Source organism: Sitodiplosis mosellana, unplaced genomic scaffold, assembly GCF_009176505.1.
Source record: "Sitodiplosis mosellana isolate CC-2019 unplaced genomic scaffold, AAFC_SMos_1.0 Smas_scaffold_6191, whole genome shotgun sequence".
Classification (NCBI taxonomy): Eukaryota; Metazoa; Arthropoda; class Insecta; order Diptera; family Cecidomyiidae; genus Sitodiplosis; species Sitodiplosis mosellana.
This window is the reverse complement of record NW_022601432.1, coordinates 5,627,698-5,655,240: the sequence shown is the minus strand read 5'-3', so window position 1 is coordinate 5,655,240 and position 27,543 is coordinate 5,627,698. Positions and strand designations below refer to the sequence as shown.

General features: G+C 36.8%; 3 protein-coding genes across 33 annotated transcripts in view; 2 read left to right on the top strand and 1 right to left on the bottom strand.

The window, feature by feature from the left end:
* The window catches only part of LOC129576874 (uncharacterized), a 57,135-nt gene extending 33,355 nt beyond the window's left edge, over window positions 1–23,780 (bottom strand). The window contains exons 1-10 of one of the 31 annotated variants that reach the window (XM_055462852.1): window positions 23,529–23,780; window positions 22,452–22,884; window positions 20,834–20,936; window positions 13,668–13,875; window positions 12,046–12,193; window positions 9,821–9,913; window positions 8,278–8,335; window positions 4,263–4,390; window positions 3,937–4,116; window positions 1,152–2,156 (exon numbers count right to left, since the gene is read on the bottom strand). In XM_055462852.1, coding sequence (XP_055318827.1) covers window positions 1,152–2,156; window positions 3,937–4,116; window positions 4,263–4,390; window positions 8,278–8,335; window positions 9,821–9,913; window positions 12,046–12,193; window positions 13,668–13,702 — 1,647 coding nt within the window. In that variant the 5' untranslated portion in view covers window positions 13,703–13,875; window positions 20,834–20,936; window positions 22,452–22,884; window positions 23,529–23,780. Of the gene's footprint in view, window positions 1–1,151; window positions 2,157–3,936; window positions 4,117–4,262; window positions 4,391–8,277; window positions 8,336–9,820; window positions 9,914–11,781; window positions 11,946–12,045; window positions 12,291–13,667; window positions 13,876–20,833; window positions 20,937–22,451 lie in introns of those variants that run through there. The other 30 variants (XM_055462845.1, XM_055462850.1, XM_055462851.1 and 27 more) reach the window with 30 other exon arrangements.
* Window positions 5,593–7,707, top strand: LOC129576876 (beta-1,3-glucan-binding protein-like). The gene is made up of 5 exons (XM_055462880.1): window positions 5,593–6,085; window positions 6,179–6,315; window positions 6,400–6,565; window positions 6,648–7,040; window positions 7,153–7,707. The coding sequence occupies exons 1-5, from the start codon at window positions 5,858–5,860 to the stop codon at window positions 7,366–7,368; spliced, it is 1,140 nt and encodes a 379-aa protein (XP_055318855.1). The 5' UTR covers window positions 5,593–5,857; the 3' UTR covers window positions 7,369–7,707.
* Window positions 23,781–24,576: 796 nt separating the features above from the next.
* On the top strand, window positions 24,577–26,902 carry LOC129576871 (F-box/SPRY domain-containing protein 1). The gene is made up of 3 exons (XM_055462814.1): window positions 24,577–25,829; window positions 25,951–26,315; window positions 26,411–26,902. Exons 1-3 carry the CDS (start codon window positions 25,519–25,521, stop codon window positions 26,503–26,505), a joined length of 771 nt encoding a protein of 256 aa, XP_055318789.1. The 5' UTR covers window positions 24,577–25,518; the 3' UTR covers window positions 26,506–26,902.
* The last annotated feature ends 641 nt before the right edge of the window (window positions 26,903–27,543 follow it).

Here is a 27,543-nt window from a genome sequence, read left to right as displayed (position 1 = left end):
GATGATTCTGTTGGCGTTAAAGTAGAGTATGTTGTAGTACCGTCTAGCCTCCGCGGTCTTCATGGTTTTCGCGCAACTGATAAAAGATAACAACATGGTATCTTCGGCAAAGTTGTAGTACTTGAGGTTTTCTATAACTAAGCTGAAGACAATTATCTCTTATCTCTTATCAGTTGCGCGCAAATCGCGCACATAAAAAAGCAAATTTTATATAGAACTTTTTTTTCTTATCATTTTCGCGCTTTTCGCGGAACTAATAAGAGATAAGAGATAACTGTCTTCAGTGATGTTATAGAAGACCTCGATTGCTACAACTTTGCCGAAGACGCCAAGTTGTTATCTCTTATCAGTTCCGCGGAAACGTGAAAAACCGCGAGGACCCGCTAAATCTTCCTACTTCGGTAAACGAACATACTCGCTTTTAACCATTTTTAAGTCGACAGAAACTTGCTCTTCTCTTTCGTAACAAAGTCAATCAAACATACACTACTCTCAATCTCACCCATAGTTATGGCCTTCACTGTTGCACTAATATTTTGTTTTGGTTTGTTTCAACAAATGTAGATATAAATCTCAAATAATCCCCATCGGAAGCATAAAATCTCATCGTCTCCCCATCATCGCATCCCATAAATTGCATGCAGAATAGTCAGAAAAAGAATAGATTGTGAAATGCGGTGATCAAATAACAAACAAACAAAAATAATTTTCAATAAAATCGTCCAAACCGAAATCCCCCCCGGCAATAAACAAACCCAAAATGACTTTTTAAAATAACACTATCGACTGGTCTGCGTAGTGAATGTAAAATTTTCCGGAAAAATTGTTTGGTTTGTTTATTGGCAATGGGTTCTTACATGTACGCGCGCGCTTTTCGATATTTGGTGCTCTCGTGTGCAAAAGAAACAAAAAAGTTATTGCTCGTGTTTTTTGCTTGTGGTGTGTTTGTGTGTGTATGTAGTATGAGGTGTGTTTGTATGGTTGTGCAAAAAGAGTCTGTGTGTAGGACGAATGATGTCCAATCGAAAATGGAGGCCACGAATATTGATTTGGGTATTCTTTTTTTCTCTCTATAAAGTTGTGTTGCTGTTTTTGGGTTTTTCGAATACTTTTTTTTTGGATTTGTATACCGAAGATCTCACATTACTTACGTGTTGGTGTGTATTTGTTTGTTGTAAACGTTGCCGGATGTTCGGGCGATTCGATAATGGGAATGGTGAAATGTTGTCACGAACAGCCGTTGCCGTTGCAATCAGTGGATAATTCATGCGAGTTTCAAGGCTATTTGACGGTGGCCGTGAATTTCCAACACCACCACCAGTGCCACCGCCGCTGCTGCCGCATTTATTGTTGTTGATTAGATTTTGATTTTCCTCGAGCATGCCGGGCTGTCGTGGCGGAAGTGGTGGCGGTTCATTTGCAATCGAATGTCCAGTGGCTGCGATCAAATCTTGTGTGTCATACTCTCGTTCCATTTGGATAAACAGCTGAGCACTAATCTTTGGATCGGAATTTGCTTTGATTTTGGCTTTATTACGTTTTTTCACTTTGTTTGCGGCCGATGTGGCGGCCGCTACTGAACTGCTGCTGGACAAATTCTTGTTGCATTTGTCATTGTTATTGGTTTTATTGTCGATATCAGCCGATGATGATTTGCCTTTTTTCTTAACACCCACTGCTGCAGCAGTAACCGAACTGCTTGTCAAATCAATCAGATTCTCGCCATCGACACCATCTGGAGCTGTGGCTGGCTGAGAACGACGCGGGAAATTCCGTAACGGCAATGGAGGTGGTTGATTCTTTGATCGATTTTTATCAACAAATCCCGGCCGCAACTCAACCGATTGTTCCGATGTGAATTTATTTTTCACCGATGACAACAGCGCATTATGCGATGAATGATGATGCAGTCCCGATGTTACCGGCGATTGTAAATGATCCGAATTGGCACTGGTGTTTGACGATATTAGACTTGAATTGGCCGCATCTTTTTCGATTGACTTTTTCTTACCGCCCAAACTGAGGGACGACAATGAACGCGGGAAACGTGATAGGAAGGCTGGTGTTAACGATGATTGTTGCGGATTTGATATTGGTGTCGTTGTGGCCAATAAAGCCGGCGACGAAATTGGATTGAAATGCAATAATGTTGGATCCTGAAAAACAGCGAATTCGATTTTTTGTTTGTTTGTTTGGTTTTGGTTTTGGTGTTTGTGTTTTTTTTTATCTAATCCGTCTACATAACAAAAAAATTTGTTCCACGCAAAGTCCATATCGTTTTTTTTTGTATATAAAATTTTGACCTTTCCCGTCCAGTATGTTCATTTAAAATGTGCGTTTGATTTTTGTGTTTTGATATATTTTCAATATGTTGCTTTACTTTGTAATAATATCTTCAATACTTGATGCATTTATTTATAGTACGTGGTTTACTACACTCTACCCATAAGAAAATTGCTATGGAATTTTTATATTTGGTAAATTCCAGAGAAAAAATCGCTAAATTCTACGAAATATACATAAGGAAATCTTTTTTTTTATCTTAATACAATAATCAATCCTTCAAATAGTCGTAGCATTCCAAAACAAGATAGTCATAAAAAAACACATATATTTCAATTGAAAAAAAGAAGAAGATTACACAAAGAAAACGAATCAGCCGAAGCTGGAGATAAAACAGTTCATGACATTAAAACATCGGCTAAGGATCACATCGAATTATATGAAATGCAATACAATTGAGAGAAGAAGAAGACAAAAAACCGAAAATAATTCAACTCTATCTATCGGATGTCTATTAAAATTTCATTGCAACTTGGTGTTTTTTTTTCTTTGGGTTTTCTCCTCTGTTTCAAATTCAATGATTACAATTAAAAGATCAAAACAAAACAAAAACGCTACCAAAATCGAAAAAAAAATCATCGGTTTGATTGACATCAACAGTACTAATCAGTAGAAACAGAAGAAGAAAAAAAAACTTTTACTATAGAATTTCATGAAAAATGTCGTTAATGTTATCTCCTTAATTGGTTCTCGTCCGAAAATATCCGCTGACTGATTTTCGGATCTTGTAAAAAAAATCATGGAAGTCATTGAATGTAACGGCGATTCTTGTTTGTGTGACATTTGAATGAAACTGTGCGAAATTGTATACAGGTGAACGACCCATTTTGTTGTAGTTGTTTGTTGTTACGGAATTATTGTGTGTACCTGATTAGCAATTAAATGATGAAAGTATCCCGACGAATCACAATGATCGAACAACAGAAAAAGCAATGTTAATGTGCGTGTGAATAAATGTATAAATAGTTTCGATATGAATGAGAGAAGAATTTGCGCACACACGCGGTAGTAATTTTTTTTTTCATTTGGATACAATGTGATTTCTTCTCGTGTTAGGTTTGGCGCGCGGGGTGCATTATCGATTTGTTTTGCATATCAAATCGTCAACAATTTAATGTTTGGTATTAAATGGTAAATTAATTGTAATTTAATGGTTTTAAAATGGAAAATTGCCGATTTGGGCTTTTTGTTCTCCGTTTTTTTTTCTGCACTGTTGCAGTTGTTGTTAATCGCGCACGCAATTTGTTGCTGTTGTTGTTTGGTGGGCACGTTAAGTGAATACATAAAATGAGTTTTAGTATGACAATTTTACGTGATTTGATTTCGCCAGTGTGACAAGAATAATACAACAACATACAACAATCAGTTTGAAGTATTCGAAAACTTTTTGTGTATGCGGTGTTTTCTGTTTTATGTGTTATGTGTATGCGTGTATGTGGACGATCACATTTTTTTTTGTCTCTTGCGTTGAACATTAGGAGGTTATACCATAAAGAAATTCGTTAAAATAAATAAAAAATGAAATAATCATTGAAATTGTTTGTCACGCGACAAACGGAAAACAAAGTGAAGGCATCGATTTCGATCACTCACCTCGCCGTGCATTTGACGTAATTGTTCCTGTAACCGTAATATATTCGTTTCGGCCTGTCCAATATCGTTGCGATTACCATTGTTGGATGTCTTGAGATTTTCCAAGTTTTTCTTCTCTTGGTCCAGCATGAGTCGTAGCGTTGTGATTCGCGTAAATTCTAATTCACGTCGTGTATTTGTCTATAAGGTGAGCAAACAACAAAAACAAATTGAATAGCAATGACCAAAAAGCAAATCGTTTACGTTAAATCCGGTTCACGTAATGATTGGGATTCCAATGAAGGTAAAACTGAAGAAAAAAAAATTCGGATAGAAGAGGTACTTACATCGACTGGCAATGGTGCTGTGATGGGGGAGCGCTGTGTTAAAGATGTCGGCGTGCCAACCGATATCGATGATGAGCGTTGCATCTTCGTCTGTACCCGGCTCACAGTCAGTATAACGGGTGACTTATCTAAATAGCAGAGAAAGAATCAAATGAAAATCCCCGTGAGAATCACAGATATTTTCGACATTTTTACGACGTTCAAATCACTCTAAAATCCCTTCAAATTCATTTCGATTACAATAGACGGATTTATTAAAAGCATATTCAGTGTAGTCTGTTTCATTGAAGATAATTTGCAACAAGATCCAATTATGACATGTCACTGTTGCGATTACAAATGGGTTTTTCCCAATTTATCGCTTGGTCGTGAGTTCAAAATTAGCATAGTTCGCTGTGTGTCTTTGGCACAGAGTGAACACAACGAAAATGAGAGAAAAAAAAATCCATTTCGCTTGGGTTTTAAACGAAAGATAATTGAGTCGCACGACAACATGTGGTTTTGTGCCGTGCGTTTGTTTGTCTATGTGACGAATGAATATGAACACGTTGAACTGCAGAGATGTGTGTGCTTCAGCCAATTCTCTGTATCTGTGTGCACGGATGGTGTTGCAAAAGAGAGAGGATCAATCATAAAAAATGGCTGTTCGATATGTATTCCAGAGGCCATTTGAAGGCAGAAAAGAAGGAAGAATAAAATGCGCGCAAAATCAACGTACTTTCCTAATGATGTGCTCTAGTTTTTTTTTTCTTTGTTCAAAACCATTTGACTTGCTGCTGATGGTAGTTCCAAAAACACTAATATCGATCGTGTGATTAGGCAATCAATAACGAAATAGAAAAAGCCCCAACGGTGACTTACTCGTTTTAATATTGTTTGCACAGTGTTAGAAGCAATATTAGCAGTGATATCACTTTATGCGTCGTCTCTTCTGCTCTTTGTTTGTGTTTTTTGCTCTCTCTCTCTCTCTCTCTCTCTCTCACTTTAACTCTCTATTCTTTCTGTGTGCTTCCGTGACGTGTGGTTTTTTTTCGTCGTGGGACCATTATCACAAATCGAATTGTTGTGGATCAGCATTGGCGTCCATTTGAAATCACAAGACATTAATCACATTCTAATCGGTATTATTATGAGCACAACTCACACATAAATACCGCAAAATAATCTAACGGACGATGACGGCGACAACGATGAACAAAAAAAAAAACCTGAATCCACACGAATGAATACTTGAATGAGAAAACACGACAAAGTCACATTGTTTGTGTATGCGATGAACTTCCCATTTTTTGTTCCCTATCACTAACTAGCTTCGTTGGGTCCCCCGTATAAAAATCGTACATGTGAATTTCAATCACATTTCAAACTGAATTCCAACCAGTCTAGTTCGATTCGTTTGCTATCCCAAATTTAATTCGCGCTATCAATTTCCACTTTAACGTTTCGTGTTTTGTTTTAATTTTTTTCTTCAATTAATTGACACTTTTGATAACAGTTCGAAGTTCATATTGAAATTGTTTTTTGTGTTCACACACACACACAGCAGCAGTCGCAGCAGCAGCAATAGTTCAAAATCGTCAAACGACAAACACACAATGCCCTATTTTGGCGTCCAGTGTTTAGTGATACTTTTAATCAGTGTTATCAGTTGTCAGTCGTATCGCTATGTTAATCCATATGTTTGCAGATACACTCCGACCACGGTGAGTGGTACCAAAGCGCCAACCGGACGTATATGCAAAGGCCAACTCCTTTTGGACGAGAGATTTGTCGACTTTGACCGCGATCTATGGAAACATGAAGTGACTTTAGGTGGCGGTGGCGTAAGTAACCACTCTAATCATATCAGTTTTAGTTTTGTTGTCGTTGTTTGTTATGGACGCATAAAGTCAAACGCACACTTTTGTTTTCGATAGAATTGGGAGTTTCAATGGTATGTGGACGATCCGAAAAATTCATTTGTAAAAGATGGGAAATTGGTGCTGCGTCCAACGCTTACATCAGTGGAAATTGGCGAAACCGCACTGGAAAGTGCCCTTGTCAAACTGAATCCGTGAGTTGATTGTTTGCTTGAACTGGTGTTATCAGATCGATTTACTGATAGTGGCTATTTATAAATTGTCCCTATTTTTTATAGTTGTACGAATAATCAGTGGTTTGGCTGTGAGCGTCAAGGAACTAAGACCAATATTATCAATCCCGTTCGAAGTGCACGTTTGAATACGGCCGGATCATTTTCATTCAAATACGGTCGAATTGAGGTGATTGCAAAACTTCCCATTGGCGATTGGCTTTGGCCTGCGGTAATTCCATTTCCAAAAACAATTTCTAAAACAATGCAAATCATAGAATTTTCAAGTAAGAAGAAGATTATTGTGTTTATAGGTGTGGTTACTTCCTACTGATCGAGTGTATGGAGATTGGCCACGATCGGGTGAAATTGATTTAATTGAAGCGCGTGGAAATCGCGAGTATCGAAACGGCGAAGGAAAACATATTGGTGTCGAGCATTTTGGATCGACATTGCATTTTGGACCACGTTGGGACCAGAACGCCTATTGGGCGGCCACATTCTCAACACGTTCACCACCCGGTCAAGGGTTCAACAATGGATTCCATCGTTTCCTAATGGAATGGTCACCCCATTGCATCACATTCTGTATCGATGGCCGTGAAATCGGAAGAGTGCCGGTCAATGATGGCATGTGGGCGCGCGGTAAATTCACAGGAGAAAACATTTGGGCGAATGGCACGAAAATGGCTCCGTTTGATCAGGAAGTGAGTGATTTTACACATTACGAACTGGCAATTCAAGGGCTGTTCCACCATTTCTTTTTTTCCCCACGAATTTTCATTCTAATGTGTTAATATCATTCTAATCTTTCGTCAGTTTCACATCATATTGAATTTGGCTGTTGGCGGTACGAACGGATACTTTCCGGATGAAGGAAATGCTAGTCGAAAACCATGGTTGAATTCATCACCGCAGGCGGCGACTGACTTTTGGAAAGGTCGCAACCAATGGTTGCCTGGTTGGAATCTCGACAAGCCCAATTCAACGGATGCATCGTTAATTATCGATTCGATTCGAGTGTGGGCGCTTTGAGTATCCTCTTATGCAAATGTATACGGTTTTGTTTTGAAACATTGAATGTAAGAATAGCGTTTTTTAAGTGATGATGATAAACAAAGGGAGAAAAAGAAACAATGCGAACTATGAAGATTAAGTGCAAACAGCCAACTGTTGTAATTATACTTTTTTGCACTATTATGATAATGGATCGTAACGTTTTTGCTTCATTTTTTCTTTGTCCCGTTGTGTATATAATCAAAATAGTTTCGAGAAATTGCAAGAATTGTCTGAATTTCGATTTAATCACTGAATAAAACACGTGCCGGTTGTGTGATGATGCAAGTACATCCTTTCTTGTACTTGTACTTGTAATTGTTTTGCTATATTTTCTTCTGTATGTCCCAAATTGCACAAATAAAATGTTAATTGTCATCGCCACGAAATGCAAATATTTTCTGCACAGCAACGAAAAAAACATCTCGACAGATTTTGGCGATTTTCATCTTTTTTGCACCAATTGCAAGTGCGATGAACGTCAAATAATTGTAGCGATGAAAGTTAGATAGAAAAAGAGACTCATCAAAGCAACGAAGTTGGTGTATAAAAACGCGCCTAATTAATTCAATGGATTGCACTTGATTCTGTAAATAAACGCAAAACATCAAACGCGCAACACACACACACAGTATTTACGTAATTGTTGATTTATAGAAATAGACAAGCCGCAGCTTGTTTACAGTGAAGTGTTTAAGTGAGTGATTGAGTTTTGTTGGTATTTTTCTCGTTATTTTTTGTTTTTTTTTCTCGTTTGCAGCACGACACATCATCTTGTAGCGAGTGATAGCGCGCGCGAGAGAAAAAATGAATAAATAAGAAGAGTGTTGAAATGAATTGAACCAAAGTGAAAATCAAATAATTGTTTTTCTTTCATTCTCGTCTTACCTTTAATTAAATGCACGACTCGTGTATGATTCAAAGTTTTGGCCTCTTCACCATTCACCTGCAAACAGAAAGAAAAACATAGTTGAAATCAGAAAACACACACAACAATACAATCAACATCAAATCAAATAAAGCCGGAAACATAAGTATGAATATAATTATATTAAAATAAGCGTTATTCACACCCGTAGAGAGTGTTTAACGAATGATTCAAACGAAACCACATACAAACTAATATATTCGTATAATTCTTTTTGATGAGCTTTATTTGCAAGCGATAAACAAAAACATACCGAAAATACAGTATATATAATCACTATGAAATTTGAAAAGCTAAAAATATGTGTGTGCACATCATTGCCACTCCAGAAAGTGTGTTCAAAACAAACAAAAAATAAAATAAAATAAATAACAACACACAGTCAGTCAGTCAGTGAGTAGCACAGAAAAAAAAAATCAATTCTTTAAGCCGGCGCACATTCTTCGACACCAGAGCGAAAAACACTTCCGGCGACGAACGCCCAAAGATTCTCGTATGAACAAATTCCAAACCAACGTGTGTGCACTTCAATTTAATTACTCACAATGAAAAAAAAAAAGAAAATCAAATCGATTGCATTACAAGAAACAAGGCAACTAGTATTCTAGCTAGAGTTTAATCCTCCTATTTTTACAATCATGCAATTTAAATTGGCCAATCAGTATCTGGTTTATTCTATTTCTTCTGTTTTGGTTGCGCTATTCTTTCTTTTTCAATCACACATTTTCCTTGTGAATTTGCTGCTCATTTTTAATATCTCCCTCTCTCCGTAGCAAGAGAGAGAGAGAGAGAGAGAGATTGCACAACATCAAAAAACACATACAGAAAATTGCGAGCAGAGTTCAATTTCCAGCTAGTACATGCAAACGTTAAATTAACACAATTTTTGGTGTTGTTGTTGGTTTCGCGCTTCCCACTCAAATCTAACTGAATATTTTCGACTACTTGTGGCAATAAAAATGCAAACCATCGCCACCGCCGCCAATTTAATGTACCGAAAGCGCGTTCGATCGAAGATAATTATTATCTGTTTATATATTGATAAATTGATTAATTTATTCGCGCAATTCACCTAATTGCCAACTTTTCAATTTTCTTTCACTATTCACGCTAGCGAACAGCGTGTGCGCTAGCTGCTGCCGTCATTGTCAGTTGCTAGCATTAGCGGGCGTTTTTGTGCATAAGAAGTGCTATTTGGTAATGCGGTTTTTTGTTTTGTTTGCGCTCGCACGCGCGCGCAATGTTCTCTCGTCCTCGGCAATGTTTTTGCGTTGGAAAATCTTCGGTCTTTATTCGATTTTTATACACATATAGTTTATTTGTTTTTTTTGTGTGTGTGTCGTTGTTGTTTGATAGTGTACTCATCGGTGTTTGTGCATCATATAGTGCACAAAAACGAGCCAGAGGAAGAGAGAGAGATAGAGAGAGATAGAGAGAGAGAGAGAGAGAGAGAGCCAAATGCGTGCATTTAACGTATAGCCGTTACATTTGTGATTCGCCTACCTTGACAATCATATCACGTTCCATTAAACCAGCCTTGTGAGCCGCACCTCCTGTCTTGACGCTTTCGACAAAGACAGGTTTATCACCCGATACCTAATAAATAATAAATTAAATGTAATCAATTCAAAATGAAAACAATAAAAAAAAACACAGAGAGAAAAGAAAACGAAAATCAACGAAAGAAAGGAGAGGAGAGGAAAGAAAAGAAAAGAAAGACATAACTATGAAAGAGCGCGAATTGCAAAGAGACACACCGACATAGAGTGAAAAATTAAATTGAAACGAGTATAAGTAATGTTCAACAGAAGCACAATTCCACCGAAGCCAATCAAGTCGTGTCAATTAGGATTTTTGCGCAAAGCTTTTTCGCCTATGTTTACATCGTGTTGACACAATCAATCGATCCGCAAACGAAAACATTTATGCAAACATTTCAGTTGATATTTGAATTTCCTTCCCGTCGTCGTTTCCAAATTCATTTTCGTTTCCGAATTCAGAGAGAGAAGCAGCAGCGACAACACAAAAGATCCCGCCAATACGCCGAATCGAACATATGCCTCGCATTACATCATATACATATAGATGAGTTATTTTAAAAGAAGAAAACATTTTTGGATGTCAGTTCTTACCAAATGAAATTGACCCGCACAGGTCAAGAGAATTTATGCATCTCCAAAAAGATTATGTTTTGTAATGTTCAATAATGCTGCAGCAAGATTATGCGTCAGACTTTTTCGTCTTGTTTTCTCATTCGTGCGAGCAGTAATTACCAAAGGAACGACGGCGTAGAAGTGCGCGATCGCACACGCACACATAACAACATGATCGAAGATGCGAACGAAAATTCCGAGGGAGCGAAAGAAATTAATAACAAAGACTAATCGTTCGTTTGTTGACGAATATTTGTGCGTTTGTCGCATGTGCATATGTGAAATACGTAGTAATAAAATGCGTAATATGGTGCAGAAGAGTGTGCGCGCGCGGCTCTGGAACACCACAGAAGAGAGAAAGAAAACAAGAACGACATGAATGCGGGAAGTTCAATGCTCGGCAAATCAATTCTTCATTCGAGAAAGAGAGAGAGAGAGAGAGTGCGAGAGTGAGTTTCTTTATTATGATTTTTTTTTCAATTTGAATCGCTGCTATTTTGTGGCTCAAAGTTTTGTGAGTATGTGAGTCATCGACACGCATGTCGTTCATATGCCGTGCATATTCGATCGAATTGTTGAGAGAAGTTTTGATGAGAAAAAAATGACTACAAAAAAAATATGAAACTTTTTATCACATACACAGAGAGAAAGAGAGACAGAGAGTAGCCCATGAAGCCTAATGCTTTTGTTATGAGCGCTACACGCACTTAGTTAGTGCCTATTGAGCGTGTAGTGTGTGAATCAACATGAGAAAAAGTGAAAGCGATTAAAATGCAGTCATTTTTATGGTCAAAACGTCAAAACCGATTTAGAAACGGTCAATATATGGCTTTATCGATGACATTCCAAACGCACTTTGTTATTTTGTTATCTTTTGCGCCCCACCGAAAGAGAAGAGAGAAAAAAAAATATGTATGAACAACTTCATTGCAATGGAATGAGGTCAAAAATATGAAGTTATGTGTTTCAAAGAGAAAAACCACTGAATTCACTCTTCGGCCGAAGAAAGATAAAATGTTATGGATAATTGGCATTTTTTTCCCTATGGAAAAGACTTCATTGCAAATAAATCGTCATGTTGTTCTCTTTTTTTTGCCATCGTCGAATTGGCATTTGTCTTTTTTTTCTTCATTTTTCTATTTCGGCCAGATTACGAAACGCCTATAAAACAAATGGTTGAAATATTTTACCGCGTGAAAAATGGTTAATCAGTCGATTTGACGTCATTTGTATACCGTTCATTCAGATGATCAACGACGAGAAAATATTTTGATTTTCGATTCACTTGATTGATTACGCAGATATACATACACATGGATTGTAAGCACAATATGCCAATATGTGCAACACTGTGTAAACATTTCGTGGTGGCATTCCATTCCATCGGACGAAGACAGCAGCAGCACATTTTTGCCCGACTCAAACAATGAAAAAAATACAAGCAATGTGGAATATAGAAACCAAAATATATGAACAGAATTGGATGTTATTGTTGTTGGAAAGGAAAAACAAAAAGAAAGGAAAGGAAAAGAAATTAAAACGATAAATAAAAAAAACAACAACAAAATACACTACCTTCATGCCATAGCCAGAAGCATCCTTTTGAATCGTTATGGTTAATTCGATTTCATCAATTTTATTGCGTTCAATTCCTACCGGCGACATTAGTGTTTGTGGACGTCTATGACTAGCACCATTTAAATAAGTTCCGCCGCCTTGAGATCTGCACGGATTGTTGTTGGTTTTGTTTGTTTGTTGATTCGTTTGTAAGTAACAAATGATTGTCGAATGAGTTTCATTTCTCTTCTTCATTTTTTTTTCTTTTGTTTGTTTGTAAAATGGGACACAACAGAGAAAAAAAAATTGCGTTATCTTTCAACAATGTTCAAGTGCACGGAATTTTCCCTCAAGGTAAAAAATGCCATTGACCGTATGTTAATTTGTTTCCGATAAATTCCATCGCATTATGCTTTTTAATACAGTTCGTGAGTTTTGCTTTTTTTTCGTGTGTGCATTCTTTTCTTTTGGTTAAGCGATTAGATAAAAAAAAAACAAATGCTTGTCAAATTTTGTGAATGCTCATTCACTACCAACGTGCTGTTATTTTTTTTAAGCTAATTTCTCATAATTACTCTGTTAGACCATTCAACATGTTGTTGTTTTTTTATTCTCATGATAACAAATTACATACTCTTCGGTTGAATTTCGATATCACTTCCAGTTTCGAAGACCACAGATTTGTTTGAATGAAAAAAATTTCTTCGTACTGGACACAAATTCAATCGAAATTCAAATGGAAGCATTGATTTTGGTTTTGAATGAAGCAGATTTGGATGATTTTTTCTAAATGACATTTCTAAAGGAAGAATCGATTTCCATTTCTAAGGTAAGAACCAATTTTGCTTAGAACATTAGATAGAGCAAATTCTATCGAAAACCGAAAAAAAATTTAACCGAAAATAAATCTATATTTTTCATCTCATCAAGTCAAGTTTGTTGAAAATTCGAACAGAAAGAAGATATTTTTGCATAGAGATTGACTTAAGATCAAATCTAAAGACGTTTATTACTCTCTCTCTTTGACTTTTAATATAATTTATTATGAATAAATACTCGACGCGACCGGTTACAAAGAGATGAAAGAAAAAACAATCTCAAGAGTCAAGTTCATGTTGAATTGACCCACATTGAATTGAATAAAAAGATGCATTGCTTGATTGACTTGATGCTATCAGTTTTACACACACAAAATATATTTCAATAAAAACAATAACAACATTAGCATTTTATCGTAAACGATCAATTATTTTTCATGCGAATAATTGAGAATTGTTTTTTTTATCTCTCTCTCAAATTTCAGTTGATTTTTACGGCAATTCATTACTGTTCAAATATACAAAAACGAAAAAAAAATCGATATAAAGCCAATATTTGGCCAATGGTTAATTTTGAGCAAACGAAAAAAAAATGTTAAAAAAGCAATATCTGTACACTATGAACAGAATCTATCTTTAGATTTAATAATCGCCATCGAAAAAGAATTTAAAAAAAAAACATCATCATCATCATCATCGAAAAAAAGAACAGAGCAAAAATTTTAAAAACAACGCACAAAAATACGTGAAAACATACATTGAACAATATTGAAAGCAAACAAATTATGCGTAAACTGTTATGCCAGCGGATTTAACACTCACCTCTCCGGCAGTCCCGGCTGTGACGCGTTATCCATAAATTCTTAATGGTCGTTTTGTGTGCATACACAATTGAGCGATCGTCGAGAAAGCGAGCGAGCGAGCAAGCGCGCGCACAAAATCCTATAACCAATCGCTGTTTTGTTCTTCTGTTGCTGCTTTTTTTTCTTTCTCTTGTTAATTTTTTTTATTATTATAGTTGTTGTTGTTGCTAAAAACACGAAAAATCCACAAAACCGAGTGAAACGAAAGAGTAAGAAGAGAGAAAAAAAGAGTTATTAAAATCGACGAAAAAAGACATGAGGAAGGTGGGAACGAGCGCGAGAATGGCATAGCGAATAAATAAAGCGTGAAATGATGTAATATTTAATTAGAGTTCCACATGCATAAAGAGACATCAGTTTGTGCGAGCGCAAACGAGTCGTACACACATGAATACACAGGCATTGGCATTTTTCACGTCGGATCATCGACGTTGTCATCGTCGTCGTATTTTTTTGTGTTTGTTTTGTTTTATACAATTTTTATAATTCATTAAAAAAAAGCATCGATATTATTGGATACGGTGTCATTCGGTTGTTCGAATACTTTCGATACACGTTTGATGGAATCGTGTTGTTAAAATACACAGAAAACCGAATGTGTGGCGCTGAATGTTGCATTTTCATCTCCTACTGTCCACCAACTGCATTCGCAATACCTCGTTTCATCCGGGTTGAAAAGCAAAAGTGTGTTAAATTTGTCTAACTACACGCTGGTTTTGCCTCTTTTGCTATTTGGTTCGTTTAGCATCAAACTCTCATTAATGACCAAATACCTGTCATTGAAACCAATGTGGTCATCATGCAAATTTTTTTTTGTTCAGCCAAAAATACAATGGCCATTGTTTTTTTCTTCATTTCTACCTTTGGTATTGTCATACAACCGAAAATACAGTATAGAGAGACAGAGATAGGGAATTAAAATATTTGATTTCAGCACAATACGGCTAAAATTAAATGGGGCTTGTTTCGTGGTTATGGCCGTTAAGATATGACTTCATTCGATTAGCATTTAATGCAGCACATGTGTTTTCAGTTTTTTTTCTTCGTTGAATGACAGTCGGATTGACATCTATAGCTACAAAAGCTAAATCACACATTAAAATCGCTCTCTCTCTCTCTCTCTCTATCTCTTTCCGCTGATTTGCGGTGCACGAATGCCAATTAAATGCGTGTTTTCACGATCACAGAAGAAACGAAAAAACAACAACAGCACAAGAAAAATTAAAAAATGTATTAAATGTTTTCAAACACAATGTTCTTTATATTTCTATCGTTTATTTTTTTTCTTCCAACAAACACCGATTTTATGTTTTCGGAATGTTTTTCATGCACATTTTCTGTGTTATGCAACACAGCGAGCAGATATTACCGCTAAAACCACACCGAATGGATGTTCTAATACCAAAAAAAAGAACGAAACTGATGCTATTTTTAGCAATATTTTTAGTTTTATTCGGTGGAAACTCAGAAATTGCGCTCGGTTTTATCGGTAAAAAAATTTAATGGTTTTTTTTTGTGCTGTTATTGTTGTTGTTGTTGGTGGTGGTGGTGATGCTTTGATGGTGGCCGCAATGTTATGAAATTCATTTTGGTCAGTCACAGAAAATGCCATTTTCACTTTTATGGTTTACTTTGATTGTTGCAACTTGTTCGCAATTTCATGTGTTGATCGTTTAATTTTGATAATAAAACCATGACTTTTAACTATATTCGAAATTCGAATAGTGTTTGTGTGTGTATGTGCTGGCCGTTTCTTTTTTGGCAAGTCAATCTCATAAATTCAACACGCCCGAATTTGAACGAATGAACCAACCTTCAGGTTTTTGTAATGTCATCAATGTTAGTCGAATGGCTTTTTCATACTGCGACCCCATGTACTGGATTTGTTAACGTTTTTTTTTTCTTCGTATATGTGTGCTCGATATACAAGCTCACCTTTTTTCAGTCATACTTCAGTTTTCAAACTCCTGCTAAATCAATTTTAATGCAATAAACCTAAAGTGTTCTGTCTCTAGTTATTCAGAGTGAACAAGTGCACTTTGGATTAAATAAAAAAAATACGCTTGAACATTGTGTATCGTGAAGGCGAAGTCGATGAAAACTTGATTTATTATCACGTATACGCGATCGAAATATGATCGAACTTCATTGTCGGCACAAAACGGCTGATTGCAATGAATTAGCGCACAATTTTTGAAACATGGCTGAACATGAGCATGACAGTTTGGGACAGTATTCAGTCGCTGTGCAAAAATGATATTGAAAATGCGTTGTAAGACTTTCAAATGAACCGCACACATTCTTCTTCTTCGTTCTTATTTTTTTTTCTTCGTTGCGGAAGTGCGATGAGATAGCAAAAGAGTCGAGAGCCATTCTTTCAAACGAATTGATCACATTCTGCCTAGGCACATATCAGCAAACAACATTGTTCTCATGTCGACATCGTCATCGTCGTCGTCGGATGTTTTATGTTGTAACATATATGACCGCATTTTTTTTCATTGCTATGTCGCCTCAACACCATAAAATCTTTAATTGCTGCGTGTATGTTTTTTTCACTTCATTTGAAATTCATCGAGTGAACCAGCAAGATCAACCAATCAGGCAATTGGATAATGACATGAACCGATGCCCTCTCTTCACTCGAAGAATTTCCACACGCTTCTCTTTGTTACAATTTTATTCAAATTGGCTAGCGCCAGTCAGAGTTGGTCACATTGCAGCCGCTTTTCTCTCTCTCTCTCTCTCTCTCTCTCTCTCTCTCTCTCCCTGGGATTATAATAAGTGGTCATATTTCGTATTAGACGCATTCCGAAACACACAAACACACTTGGACACATAATATTTGCCACGCAATGCAAAAAAAAATTCTTACATACACGCCAATGTAAACGGAACAGCGGAAAGACGACAAAAAAAACCGTAAAATTCAACATAAATTTGGTGTAAACAACGGAACAACACAGGAGGAAAAGAGTTATATTTGTCATAACTCATGCATGATACGCCGAAACAAAAGGTCGGGCAGTTTTTGATCAACATGCACACTAACACACATACACAGCCAACAATAACAGCAGTACAAACCGACGACAATTTTTCGGTCACGTTTTCTTTGTTTCTTTTTTTCCGCCAATATTTAAATTATTAGAAAGAAATTTAGAAAATGTACCGAAAAAAGTGTTCCGTTTCGTTTTATTGCTTGGCTGTTGGCTTTTTTTTGGGTTTGCAATGTGTGTGTGTGTGTCGAGTTCACCATTTGCCCGTTTCGTTTCGAGAGAAATATAATAAAAACGGTGAAATCGGCATGTCTAGCGAAATGGCAAGACGTGCAATTTCGATTGGGCGTACATTTTCTTGTCACTCACTGATATATTTTTTTCATTCATTTCATTTCGAATATGATATTTTTCGATATGTGGTTTCTGGATTGGTATACCAATTTAAGAGCATATAAGCTCTTTTTTTTCTTTTCTTCTTCTGCGGTTTTCAACCGGATTACAATTGACTTGTTATAGTCTAATTGTCGTATTTTTTTTTCGCTGTTATTGTTACTGCTGTCGTGATCTATCCATCTCAATTCATCGGTGATCCCTTCGTTATGGGCGCATGCCGTTTATTTTTTAGTATTGCTTCAGATCATTCGTTTTTATGAATTCATTCGTTTGTAATCAGCCGCATTTATCTCATAACGAAAAACTAACGCACTAATGTTATTTTTTTTCCAAACGAAACACTAATTTACATATGATTTATTCCCGTAATTGTTGGCGGTGTGCTGGCAAATGCATTCAAATGCGTTTACCGAAATAGAAAAAAAAAGGCAACAAACGACGCCAACTACAACAACAGCATTAAAACTGCAAGCATAATGAAAATGCAACGAATGTAAAAATACGCAGAAAATTGCTGCTCTGGAATAAAAATGCACTGGCATTCGCTCGAATAACGATTAACAAATCCGCGCGCGCGTGCGCACACACACACTCACATAAGAGTCCGGAGTGCGGAGTGCGTATTGAAAACAAAAATTAAAGTGAAAAAAAATGTCGAAACAACAAGAACGAATGAGTCGAATGGCATTTTTTTCATCGTGTGCACTCTATGCCATTAGCATGTTAGTGAGTGCGAATAAAACGTTTGTATTCAGAGCATATTTTATCGACATACATTTTTTTTTCGTGTGTTTTTATCGTTGTTATTATTGTTGTTACAGCCTCAGTTCGGTTGCATTGGCGCTGAAAAAGAGGTTGACCGTCGATTTGTTGCTTTCAATGCTCTTCAAATGCAGGATGTTTCAGCCCGCAGCAGAGAAAAAAGAGCGTCTATTACGCGTTTGAGGAAAAACATTCGAGCTGTGCGAATTGTTTTGAATTTCTTTTTGGCGCAGGATTAGTGCGACAGCACTAAAGAGTGAAAAAAGAGTGCACTACAAAGAGACGGGCATAAAATAGGTCGTTAAAAACAATGGGCAATTCAGTCGAGTGACAACATCCAATAAAGTATCGAATTTCAGCATCGTTGGAGCTATATCATTCTGTCACTTGGAAATACCCAAAATTGAATGAATGCAATTTTCCACACATACACACACGAAGAGAGAAGAAAAGAGGAAGAGAGAGAGAGAGAGAGAGAGAGAGAGAGAGAGATCGATCAGTCCCCGAAAGAAAAAACAACAACAGAGAAGCAACAATGAATCGTGTGTAATCAGTGGTATTGTTTCGATGGTTCACAATTTTTGCCTTAGTTTCGTGCTGCATTTAGATAGATGAAATATTCATTCAGTGCAGTTCAAATAACGTACGTGCCCACCCATACAAATGCATCGACCAGCTAAAACCAAAATATCACACCAACGACGACGTCGACGACAACGATACCAGCAACACGACGGAAGAATGCATCAGAATGCATTCGGGTCTCGGTTGGGCATAGTCGTATCGTTAAATACGGAGTCGGGCGAGAGATAGATAGAGAGAGAGTGAATGAGTGAATGAGTGAGTGAGTGAGTGAGAAAGATCGAAGCGAAACGTATTTTATTTGGATATGGGATATCTGTGTGTGGTTTTTGGGTGCAAATCATGGATTTCAATGTTCGATCGGGTTTTTGTTGTTTAGACTGGCAAATGCTGCTTGCGTTTGCCCCGCTCTTTCATTCTCTCACACTCTCCCTCTCCCTCTCTTTCTCTCGCCCGACTCCGTGTTTAACGATACGACTATGTGTCTATGTATTTGACTGCGCGTCTGCAACACACAATGCGTATTTGATGAGTTTTTCTTTTCTGTATTTCTACGTTGTGTCTACTAAGTTGTATCTTGTTTTCATTTATCTCCAGCCACAGCCGAATGGGAATCGAGCAGAGAATTCAGGAAAAAAAAAGATCAACAATATATGAATGCGGCGACGAACCAATTTTTTTTTCTCTCCTTTTATTTTTAATTTCTGTTTATTTATTCCAGGCAATTGAAACGGCTAGTCTTTGGATTTAAACATTTGTTTATATTTTCGGGGCGCGTTGAAATGTCACCGTCTTTGCCCACTGCATTGATTTGAATGTGTAAATTTGAGCATCACAACACTAAAAACAATCCTCTCTTCGTTCACTCATTTCTATTTCGTTTGGATGTGTTGTTCATGTGCTTGTGTATGGGTGAGTGTGTGATAGTTTTTTTTTACAACTCTTCCGAAGCGATAATAAATTTTGCACTTTCTTGGAATTTGTAAACAATATTTCATCTTTGAATCACTAGTATGGCTTTTCGACTCTTCTGTATAGTTATTTATAAATTTTTTTATTTACGGCCCGTTGTTATTTGCGGCTGCTATGTTGTTTTCCTTTCTTGCAACTTCTTGGCTTTGCCAAATCGTTCGCTTACACATGTGTTTCATTGCAGCAGCAGCAGCAGCAGCAGCAGCAGCAGCAGTAGAAGAAAAAAAAAATAGAAATTGCACTTGAATATGCATCGTTATTTTTTTGTCTTCTTCTTCTTCAAAACGACAACGTCAATGAATGAATAAAAAAACTAACTCTAACCATGCACAGCACACTGTACTACATCGAGTGTAGAAACTAATCTTCAAGGAATCCGTATCGTGTTCACTGTTCTTTGCATTTTATGTAAAAGTGTATTGTTTTTGTTGGGTGTTTTGTTTTGCTCTTCTCGGATTTTGGGTTCTTCTGCTGCTGTTGTTATTGTTATTTGTTTTTATTTTTCATTCTTGGACGAACGACGCCGTCGCCGCCGCCGTTATCGTCATTGTCGTAGCCGTTTTTCTTTTCTTCGCATGTACAACTATTTCTGTGCACCGACCGCGCGCTCTGCACAATGTTTACTAAATTAAAGCCAGCCGAACACCACGAGAAAAAAGTGCAATATACGGATATGCAAACGCCGAATAAGCAGCCACGGGCAACTACACCCTTACGCGTTCACTGTCAAAATATATGAGCATAGCACACGGTGCGGCATGTGCATGAAAATTGCAAAATGGTCGCACACACACGAATCCAGAAATGAGCTGCAAAACACATCAACACATCGCACTATATACTCTCTTGTTCTTCATTGTCGTCGTCGGCGGTAGCGGCATTTTGACGATAGTTTTCTCGATTAAGACCGAATTTTGAATGCTTCAGCACACGAGTTTTATTGGATTTGCTGCTTTTTTTTTGCGGGCGTATTCGCCACAAAGACAATTAGAGTGCGGCAATCTACAAAAGAACATACACACACACTTATACGCATACACAAATAAACGAACTTCAGGAGAGTTTTGCCCGCATTACAGCCACACTATATTTCACAATGAATATCGATAACACCGCAATGTGTAGCCGAAATGATAAAAAAATACGCTACCGATCACCGTTTCGCGCATATATCGATGACTGTGATTGTTGATAAAACAGAAATAAACGAATGTGATATCTTGTCTCTTTCGCTCCCTTGTTTGATTTATATGTTCTGATATCGATTTATTGTTATTGTTGTAATGTGTCACATTTTCGTGAGTAGTTCGCTTGCCCTAAATTCGCATTCCATTTTTCGCTCCCCGCTGATTTATGAATGAACTCAAATAATTCGCACAACAATTAGATTATGATAAAACTCTAACTCACGTACCGTTTTCTTTCTATTTATCTTCGGTTTGTTGTTGTCGTTGTAAATTCTACGTTTTGTACGCGTACAAGTTGCTTTTGTTATTGCTTCGATTCAAATGGGTACACTGTAAAACAATTCACATTTTTATTGAAACTTTCAAAATGATACGAGTATTACTCATTTTTTTTTTCTTATGATTTAGCACTTAAGATTCTGATTTTTTTCACATTCTTCTTTTTATTTATAGTATATGACGAATATTGTCTCTGGAAATCTCTAAGCAAAAGATAAGATCGTTGTGATGCGTAATTCGGTTACAATGAATTTGGATCAAATATTTTTATAGTATGTGCGCATATTAACCGACCCCTCTGACTTGAGTTTAAGGTGATTTCTCTCGATCATTACATGGAAAATTAAATGGAAATTTCGGCATTTGACAGGAGGATTGAAACGATACCTTCAATTTGGCTGATCTTCATATTTTGAAATCGAGGTATAAATTCTTTATACTTTGAAATGAGCCAAATACACACCAAAAACCACAATCACACATACACACACACAGCAAAAATCAATAGAGTTTAACTCTATAAATTGTCATGTTATCAGGTCATCATTTCAACCATTTGATTCGTATCGAATTAAAATTATCATTGATTTTTAATTGAAATCGCATTGATCGTTTAGCCAATTTATACATACTCAGCATTGCGTTGAAAGTGTATGAAATGCAAAATAAAACGAAGGAAAAACAACAAAATAACCTTTAAAAAAAAGAGTGATGTTAAACATTGAGAGTCACTCTCTGGCGAATCTTGTAAAAAGAAGGAAAAACGATCGAGAGAGAATACTAATGAAAAGAACAACAAAAAACTGACTGAAAAAAATATACACACACAACTACACACAGACACACGTAGAGAGAGAACGTACGAAAACGAAGAAGAAGAAGAAGCAACAGCAGCAGAAGGAGAAGCTATACAAAATATAATCATCATGTTAGATATGCTGTGTGTTGTTGTTTTGGTTGTGTTGTGAGAGGCTTAGGTCATTTTTTTTCTGGCTCTTTCTCCGTCTCGCTCTCTTGCTCCCCGTGTGTGATTCATTTGGGTACGAATCGAAAATCGGGTTCCACTTCTAAGTGATGGTGTAACAATAATTGGCGTTTTCGATGAAATTTTTCACAGATCTTTTTCTTCCCTATTTCATCGCCCCGATATGTCTCTCTCTCTCTCTCTCACACACACACACACACACACTCTTGAATGCAGACACTGAATGATCAAATGGTGTGATCTTGCATTGATCGCATCAAATTTGTTAATTGATTGATATGATCGCATCCAAACGTTTGTTTTTTGCAGCAACAACAACAATAGAAAACAACCGAAACGAAATAATTTCCATTTTTTTTTTTATTCGACAGTTGAAATATTTCATATTTATTTCCAACAATAATGCGATGATAAACTCTGTCAAGGGGGGGTCAGTACATAGGCGAGAGAAGAAGAAAAAAACCAAACAATTGAGTATAAAGGAAACGAAAACATTATGAAGTCACGCGTGTGTCGAAAAACCTATTTACAGACGATCGAAATGGGGAAAAAAAGAAAGAAAAACGGACCCAAATATTTACCACTTGGAATTCGATTCGAACAAAAATTGTTCATTCGCCAAACCCTTCCTATTCCGTTCGAATTTCGAATTGTTTTTTACGCTTTGGGCAAATACACAAATTCGTCAATTTGAAGTTCATTGCAGAATTTGAATTGCGATCGCCAGCGAATGAACGAAAAACAATTACATCAATTTGTTTTCTTCTGAGAACACGCATTCACACAATTCACACACGTTTGTGGTGTCTAGTTCATGGTGTGTGTTTTTTTTCCTGTTGCGAGAATGTTGTATATCCGAAACAATTGCATGCAAGTCCTTCAATTCCGAATTCAATTTGTTGTCGATATATTTATTCACTTTTCACTCTTTTATTATTGATCACTTGAATCATTTCTTTGCATCCAATATTTTGTTGTTGTTGATGTTGTTGTCGCTGTTATTTTGTATAATTTCTTATGATTGAAATGCGCGAGAGAAGAATGAAACAGACAAGGCACTTTCAGTCTCTTTGATTCGTACTTGATATATTAAATAAAAAATATTTTTGTGTGTGTTTTCGTCACGAATTTCTCATTGTTTTATGATATTTTATATTTTGTTTCTTTCGCTCTGTGATGATGTTGTTGTTCTATTCAAATTGTTTTTCATTTATATTTCTTTTCACATCTTTTCACACTCAATGTTTGTTTTCTATTTACTTTCTATTGTTTCGTAGAGCGGTTTGGTTGGTGTGGCTGTTGTTGTTGTCTTCGTCGTCGTCGTCGTCGTCGTCGTTGTCTTTTTCTCGTTTTGTCAATTCAAGCCCGAAGAAAAAAAACATCGTTCATCACTCGACGAAATAATGAATAAAAAGGCAAACGATTACCGCAACTCTCAACTCATTTTTGGTTCAATTTTTTTCTTCTTTTCTTTCATTCTTTTCGTACATTTTATTTTTCTTCTTTCCAAAAGGAAACGCACACAGAAATAAATGAAACAGATCACATCACACTGAATAAATTGCAACGAATCGAGTTTTTTTCTTCCTCTTCTTCTACTCTTCTTCTCTTCGGTTTCGGTGTGTTTATTTTGTTTTAAAAGAAATGAATAGACTTGCATATAAAAAAATTAACGAAATTTTCTAAAAAAAAAAAAAACTATTCCAGTTTTTATGCTCAAAAAATTTAGAGTTCAAATCAATCGGAAGAAAATGCAAAAATTAAAATGAAATGCACAAAAAACTAGGAAAACAGATTATTGTTTTTCGCTGTTGCGCGAACATTTTTCACAACTCAAACACTCTCTCGTTCTGTCGTGCATATCACAACAGTAAAATCATTGTTGCGGACACACATAGAGTCAAGCACCAGATCCAGAGCGAGAGAAAAAGCAATACAGAAACAGCAACAACAACAGCAGTCACAGAGCGGTAGTAGTAGCAGTGCTATAACAGCGACCGAAAAAAATTCCAACAAGTGTTCGCCATATTGTTTTTTCCATTAAAAACCTCGGGTAGCGTTTTTTTTCCCTTTCTTGTCTCTTGTTTTTGTCATATTTCGATCACATATTAGCATCTCTTTTTGGAGTTTTTTTTTCATCTCTGTGTATGGTCGTTTAGTCTATATCTATCTCTCGCACCCATTCAATCACTCACGCACGCATACACACGATGGCACCATGCTAGCCGAACTGTGTGTATGTGTGCGTGTACGTGTGACGGTGAACAAAAACAAAGCGAAATGTTGCTAACACGATGTAAGTGAGACAGAGACACACCGAGCACTCTGGATTCAATTACATGGAAAGTCAGTTGGTTGTGTATGAGATAGCTTGTGTGTGTGTGTGTGTGTGTTTGTTGGTACGTCAATCGGAACGCATCGTTTCAAACAAATGTTCACGACCGAACGACCTGTCAAACTCAATCGCCCTCTGCATTTGCAGTAATCATTTTTATGCTACGAATGATCACTTTGTAAATGTTTCATTTTATTGAAGATTTTATCATTTTTGTTTTCGATTTGAATGAAAATGCAATTTTTCAATCATTTTTTTTCAGTATGAATCTATGCTTTACCGAATCGTTTTTTATTATTCGAATATTTTATTCAATAAAAGGAAACAATCGCAGATTCGGCATTAGTATGCTCACACACAGATGGAGCTACCGTTGGTCTACTTGAATCAAGTAGCTTGAAAGCAAAACAAACAACGATCGGTTAAACGTAAAAGTGCATCAATCGCTGTCATCGGCGCATCAAATTCATCGGATTCGTTTGTTTTGCCAAATTGTAAATAGTTGGCTGATAAAAATTGCCGGACATCGCGTGATGGCACAATTTTGCACATTTGTTCATTTTTTTTTTCTGACATCAACCAAGAGATGTGCCATTACGCATGTGCCTAAACTCGATTGACAATTGCGATTGGAATAACAAGTCTTCTTCCTTCTTTTTTTTTTGTGTATACGTGAACTGGATTAGCATTCTTTTTAAGACAGATATACAATAGAGGAATAAAAAGCGAGAAGAGGATTTAGTTTTTTTTAGTGTCCAGCGAAAAGTGTGCTTGAATTTTTTATATTGGAGTAAAACGAAAAACGAGAGTGAGAGAAAGACTTTTAAGCGTATTGTTTGCATTTGCAAGCAGCATTGAAATTGTGGCCATCGGTCGGAGAGACAAGTGAGAGAGAGAATATCCGCAGGAAGCCAAGCAAACGTTGATGTCTTCTCATCATAATTTGCTGTTTAATTTTATGTTTCCATTTGGAATTGACAGTCGCCGACGCACATTTTCACATCAATGTTGACTTGGTCGTCGTTGTGATATCTTTGCGCTTGCATCGCGAACCATTCAAGTGGGCAAACAATTTGCTTAGCACAACCAATAACCATCCACATTTTCATTTCTTCAAGAAAATCAAATTCCTTTTTCTCTCTCTCACACACAAACACAAATATACACACTCAATTTCGAGGCGCGATCAAACAATCAACAATAAAATAACAAAGTGCGCGAATCATTCGTTTTTAATATAAACCATTGCAAGAAGACGAAGAAGAAGAAAAGAAAAATAACCAAAACTACAACCAAGAAAATTTTGTGCTAAAATGAACGAAACGACCATCGTCACACATCTGCCCGATAACATATTAGAAGCAATTTTTTCTTACTTAGATTTACGTGATTTGCGAAATTGTTCGCTGGTGTGTAAAAACTGGTATAGATATTTAAATGATGAGAATAACGATGTGTGGCGAATGCATTGCATACGAAAATTGGCCGAAGATGCCATTAAATCCGATTTATTGTCATCAGTGCCAACGTATAAGGCGAAATTACGTGCATTCTTCCATGCATGGAATCCAAACGATTGCTCCCGTAATGTATATATCAAACCAAGTGGATTCACATTGCACAGGTAAAATCGACGAAAAAGAAACTCATCGCTGTACGGCCGATTTATCCAATTAGGCAATTCGATTAACGCAATTTGTGTCTTTCTGTTTCTCTCTGTTCCATTCATTTTGTCAATTCATTAGAAATCCGGTGGCACAAAGTACGGATGGATCAAGAGGTAAAATTGGATTTCGCCAAGGGCGTCATGCATGGGAAGTGATGTGGGAGGGACCGCTTGGTACAGTGGCCGTTGTTGGCATATCAACACGAGAGGCATCCCTTCAATGCCATGGCTATGTGGCGCTGCTTGGTGCCGACGATCAAAGCTGGGGCTGGAATTTAGTTGATAATCATTTATTGCATAATGGTGATGCAATTGGTAGCTATCCATTGCTGAACAATGCGCCAAAATATCAAGTCGGCGAACGGATACGAGTCATTTTGGATTGTGATGATAATACCCTGTCGTTTGAAAAAAATTACGAATTTCTAGGTGTCGCTTTTCGAGGTAACCACACTTTTGTTTTGCTCCTCATTTTGGTCATTTCGCAAGATTTCCTCGAATTTCGATTTGCACTACATTCATTTTGAATTTCTTTCCAGATTTACCTGACAAAACATTTTATCCAACTGTATCAGCTGTATATGGGAACACCGAAGTGTCAATGGTCTATTTGGGTCATCCGTTAGACGGTTAAAACAGAAAACAAAATGCCAGCAATTTAGATTGTATATAACGTTGGCGCGCTTTAGGAATTTGTACATAAACACAACACTCAATTCAGTTTTGGTTTCTTTCTTTCTTAATTGCGCTCGCGGCAGAAAAAAAAAGCAAACAACAAAAACAGAGCCCGTTGTGCCATTTAGCGTAATTTACACGTTTACGCGCAAGTGACCAAAGAAAAATGACTAGAAGCAAAACAAATATGTTCATTTGTTGACACACAACTACAACAATCAATTAGTTTTAATATACTCACAATTTTCAATAGACCATCTATACTCTTATTTGCCACCAGCCGTCGTCAAAAATTCGATCTTATTCCTTGAAAATTATGTGTTAGAAGTGGATGCAAAAATGATTTAATTGAAACAGTTTAGGAAAGTTATCAAAGTTTCGTCTAAAACTGAAATGGGAATCATCGAATGAGTGAATTATACATCAACCGGGGAATACATTTAGCTTTGACGCCGCAAACCACAACAGAATATGCCGCATTCTGGGTCATATTTTGCTAATTTAACTTGTGATTTTGCTCATTCAAGCATTTTACGTTTGGTTTGCGATCCAATTATATTTGCAGTGCGAAATGCTGAAGTTAAAAAGTGAAAAAAAGGAGAAAGAAGCATCTCAAATAGAGTTCTGTTCCAAATCAAAAATCCACTATTAGAAACGTGAACATTTGATTACAACTTCATCTGATATTGTTCATAATTATGCACAATGATGTTGGGCGGCCAACAACAATAAAAACCCGTGTTACTTAAGTTCGTGACTGTTGAAGTTGAATGAGAAATGGCACGAGGGAAGAATTGTGTTGTTGGCAAATGTTACGATTTAGGCGCCTTTTGATTTAAGCGGTGTGATTAAGTTTATACTAGAATGAAGCGGCAATCGAGATTTAATGCATTTACCATATGATTACTCAGGCGATCAAAATCCACACCAGGGCCGTAGCGGGGATTTTTGCCAGGAAAGGGTGGTTCCACTTTACCAAGTGATAGCTTGCCCCAAA

What these genes read in the sequence shown, in the direction of transcription:
- LOC129576876 (XM_055462880.1), top strand. Translation starts at nt 5,858, where the DNA reads ATGCCCTATTTTGGCGTCCAGTGTTTAGTGATACTTTTAATCAGTGTT. An exon ending in TGACTTTAGGTGGCGGTGGC is followed by an intron (nt 6,086 to 6,178) that starts GTAAGTAACCAC and finishes TGTTTTCGATAG; the next exon opens with AATTGGGAGTTTCAATGGTA. An exon ending in GCGATTGGCTTTGGCCTGCG is followed by an intron (nt 6,566 to 6,647) that starts GTAATTCCATTT and finishes TTGTGTTTATAG; the next exon opens with GTGTGGTTACTTCCTACTGA.
- LOC129576871 (XM_055462814.1), top strand. Translation starts at nt 25,519, where the DNA reads ATGAACGAAACGACCATCGTCACACATCTGCCCGATAACATATTAGAA. An exon ending in AGTGGATTCACATTGCACAG is followed by an intron (nt 25,830 to 25,950) that starts GTAAAATCGACG and finishes TCAATTCATTAG; the next exon opens with AAATCCGGTGGCACAAAGTA. An exon ending in TCTAGGTGTCGCTTTTCGAG is followed by an intron (nt 26,316 to 26,410) that starts GTAACCACACTT and finishes ATTTCTTTCCAG; the next exon opens with ATTTACCTGACAAAACATTT.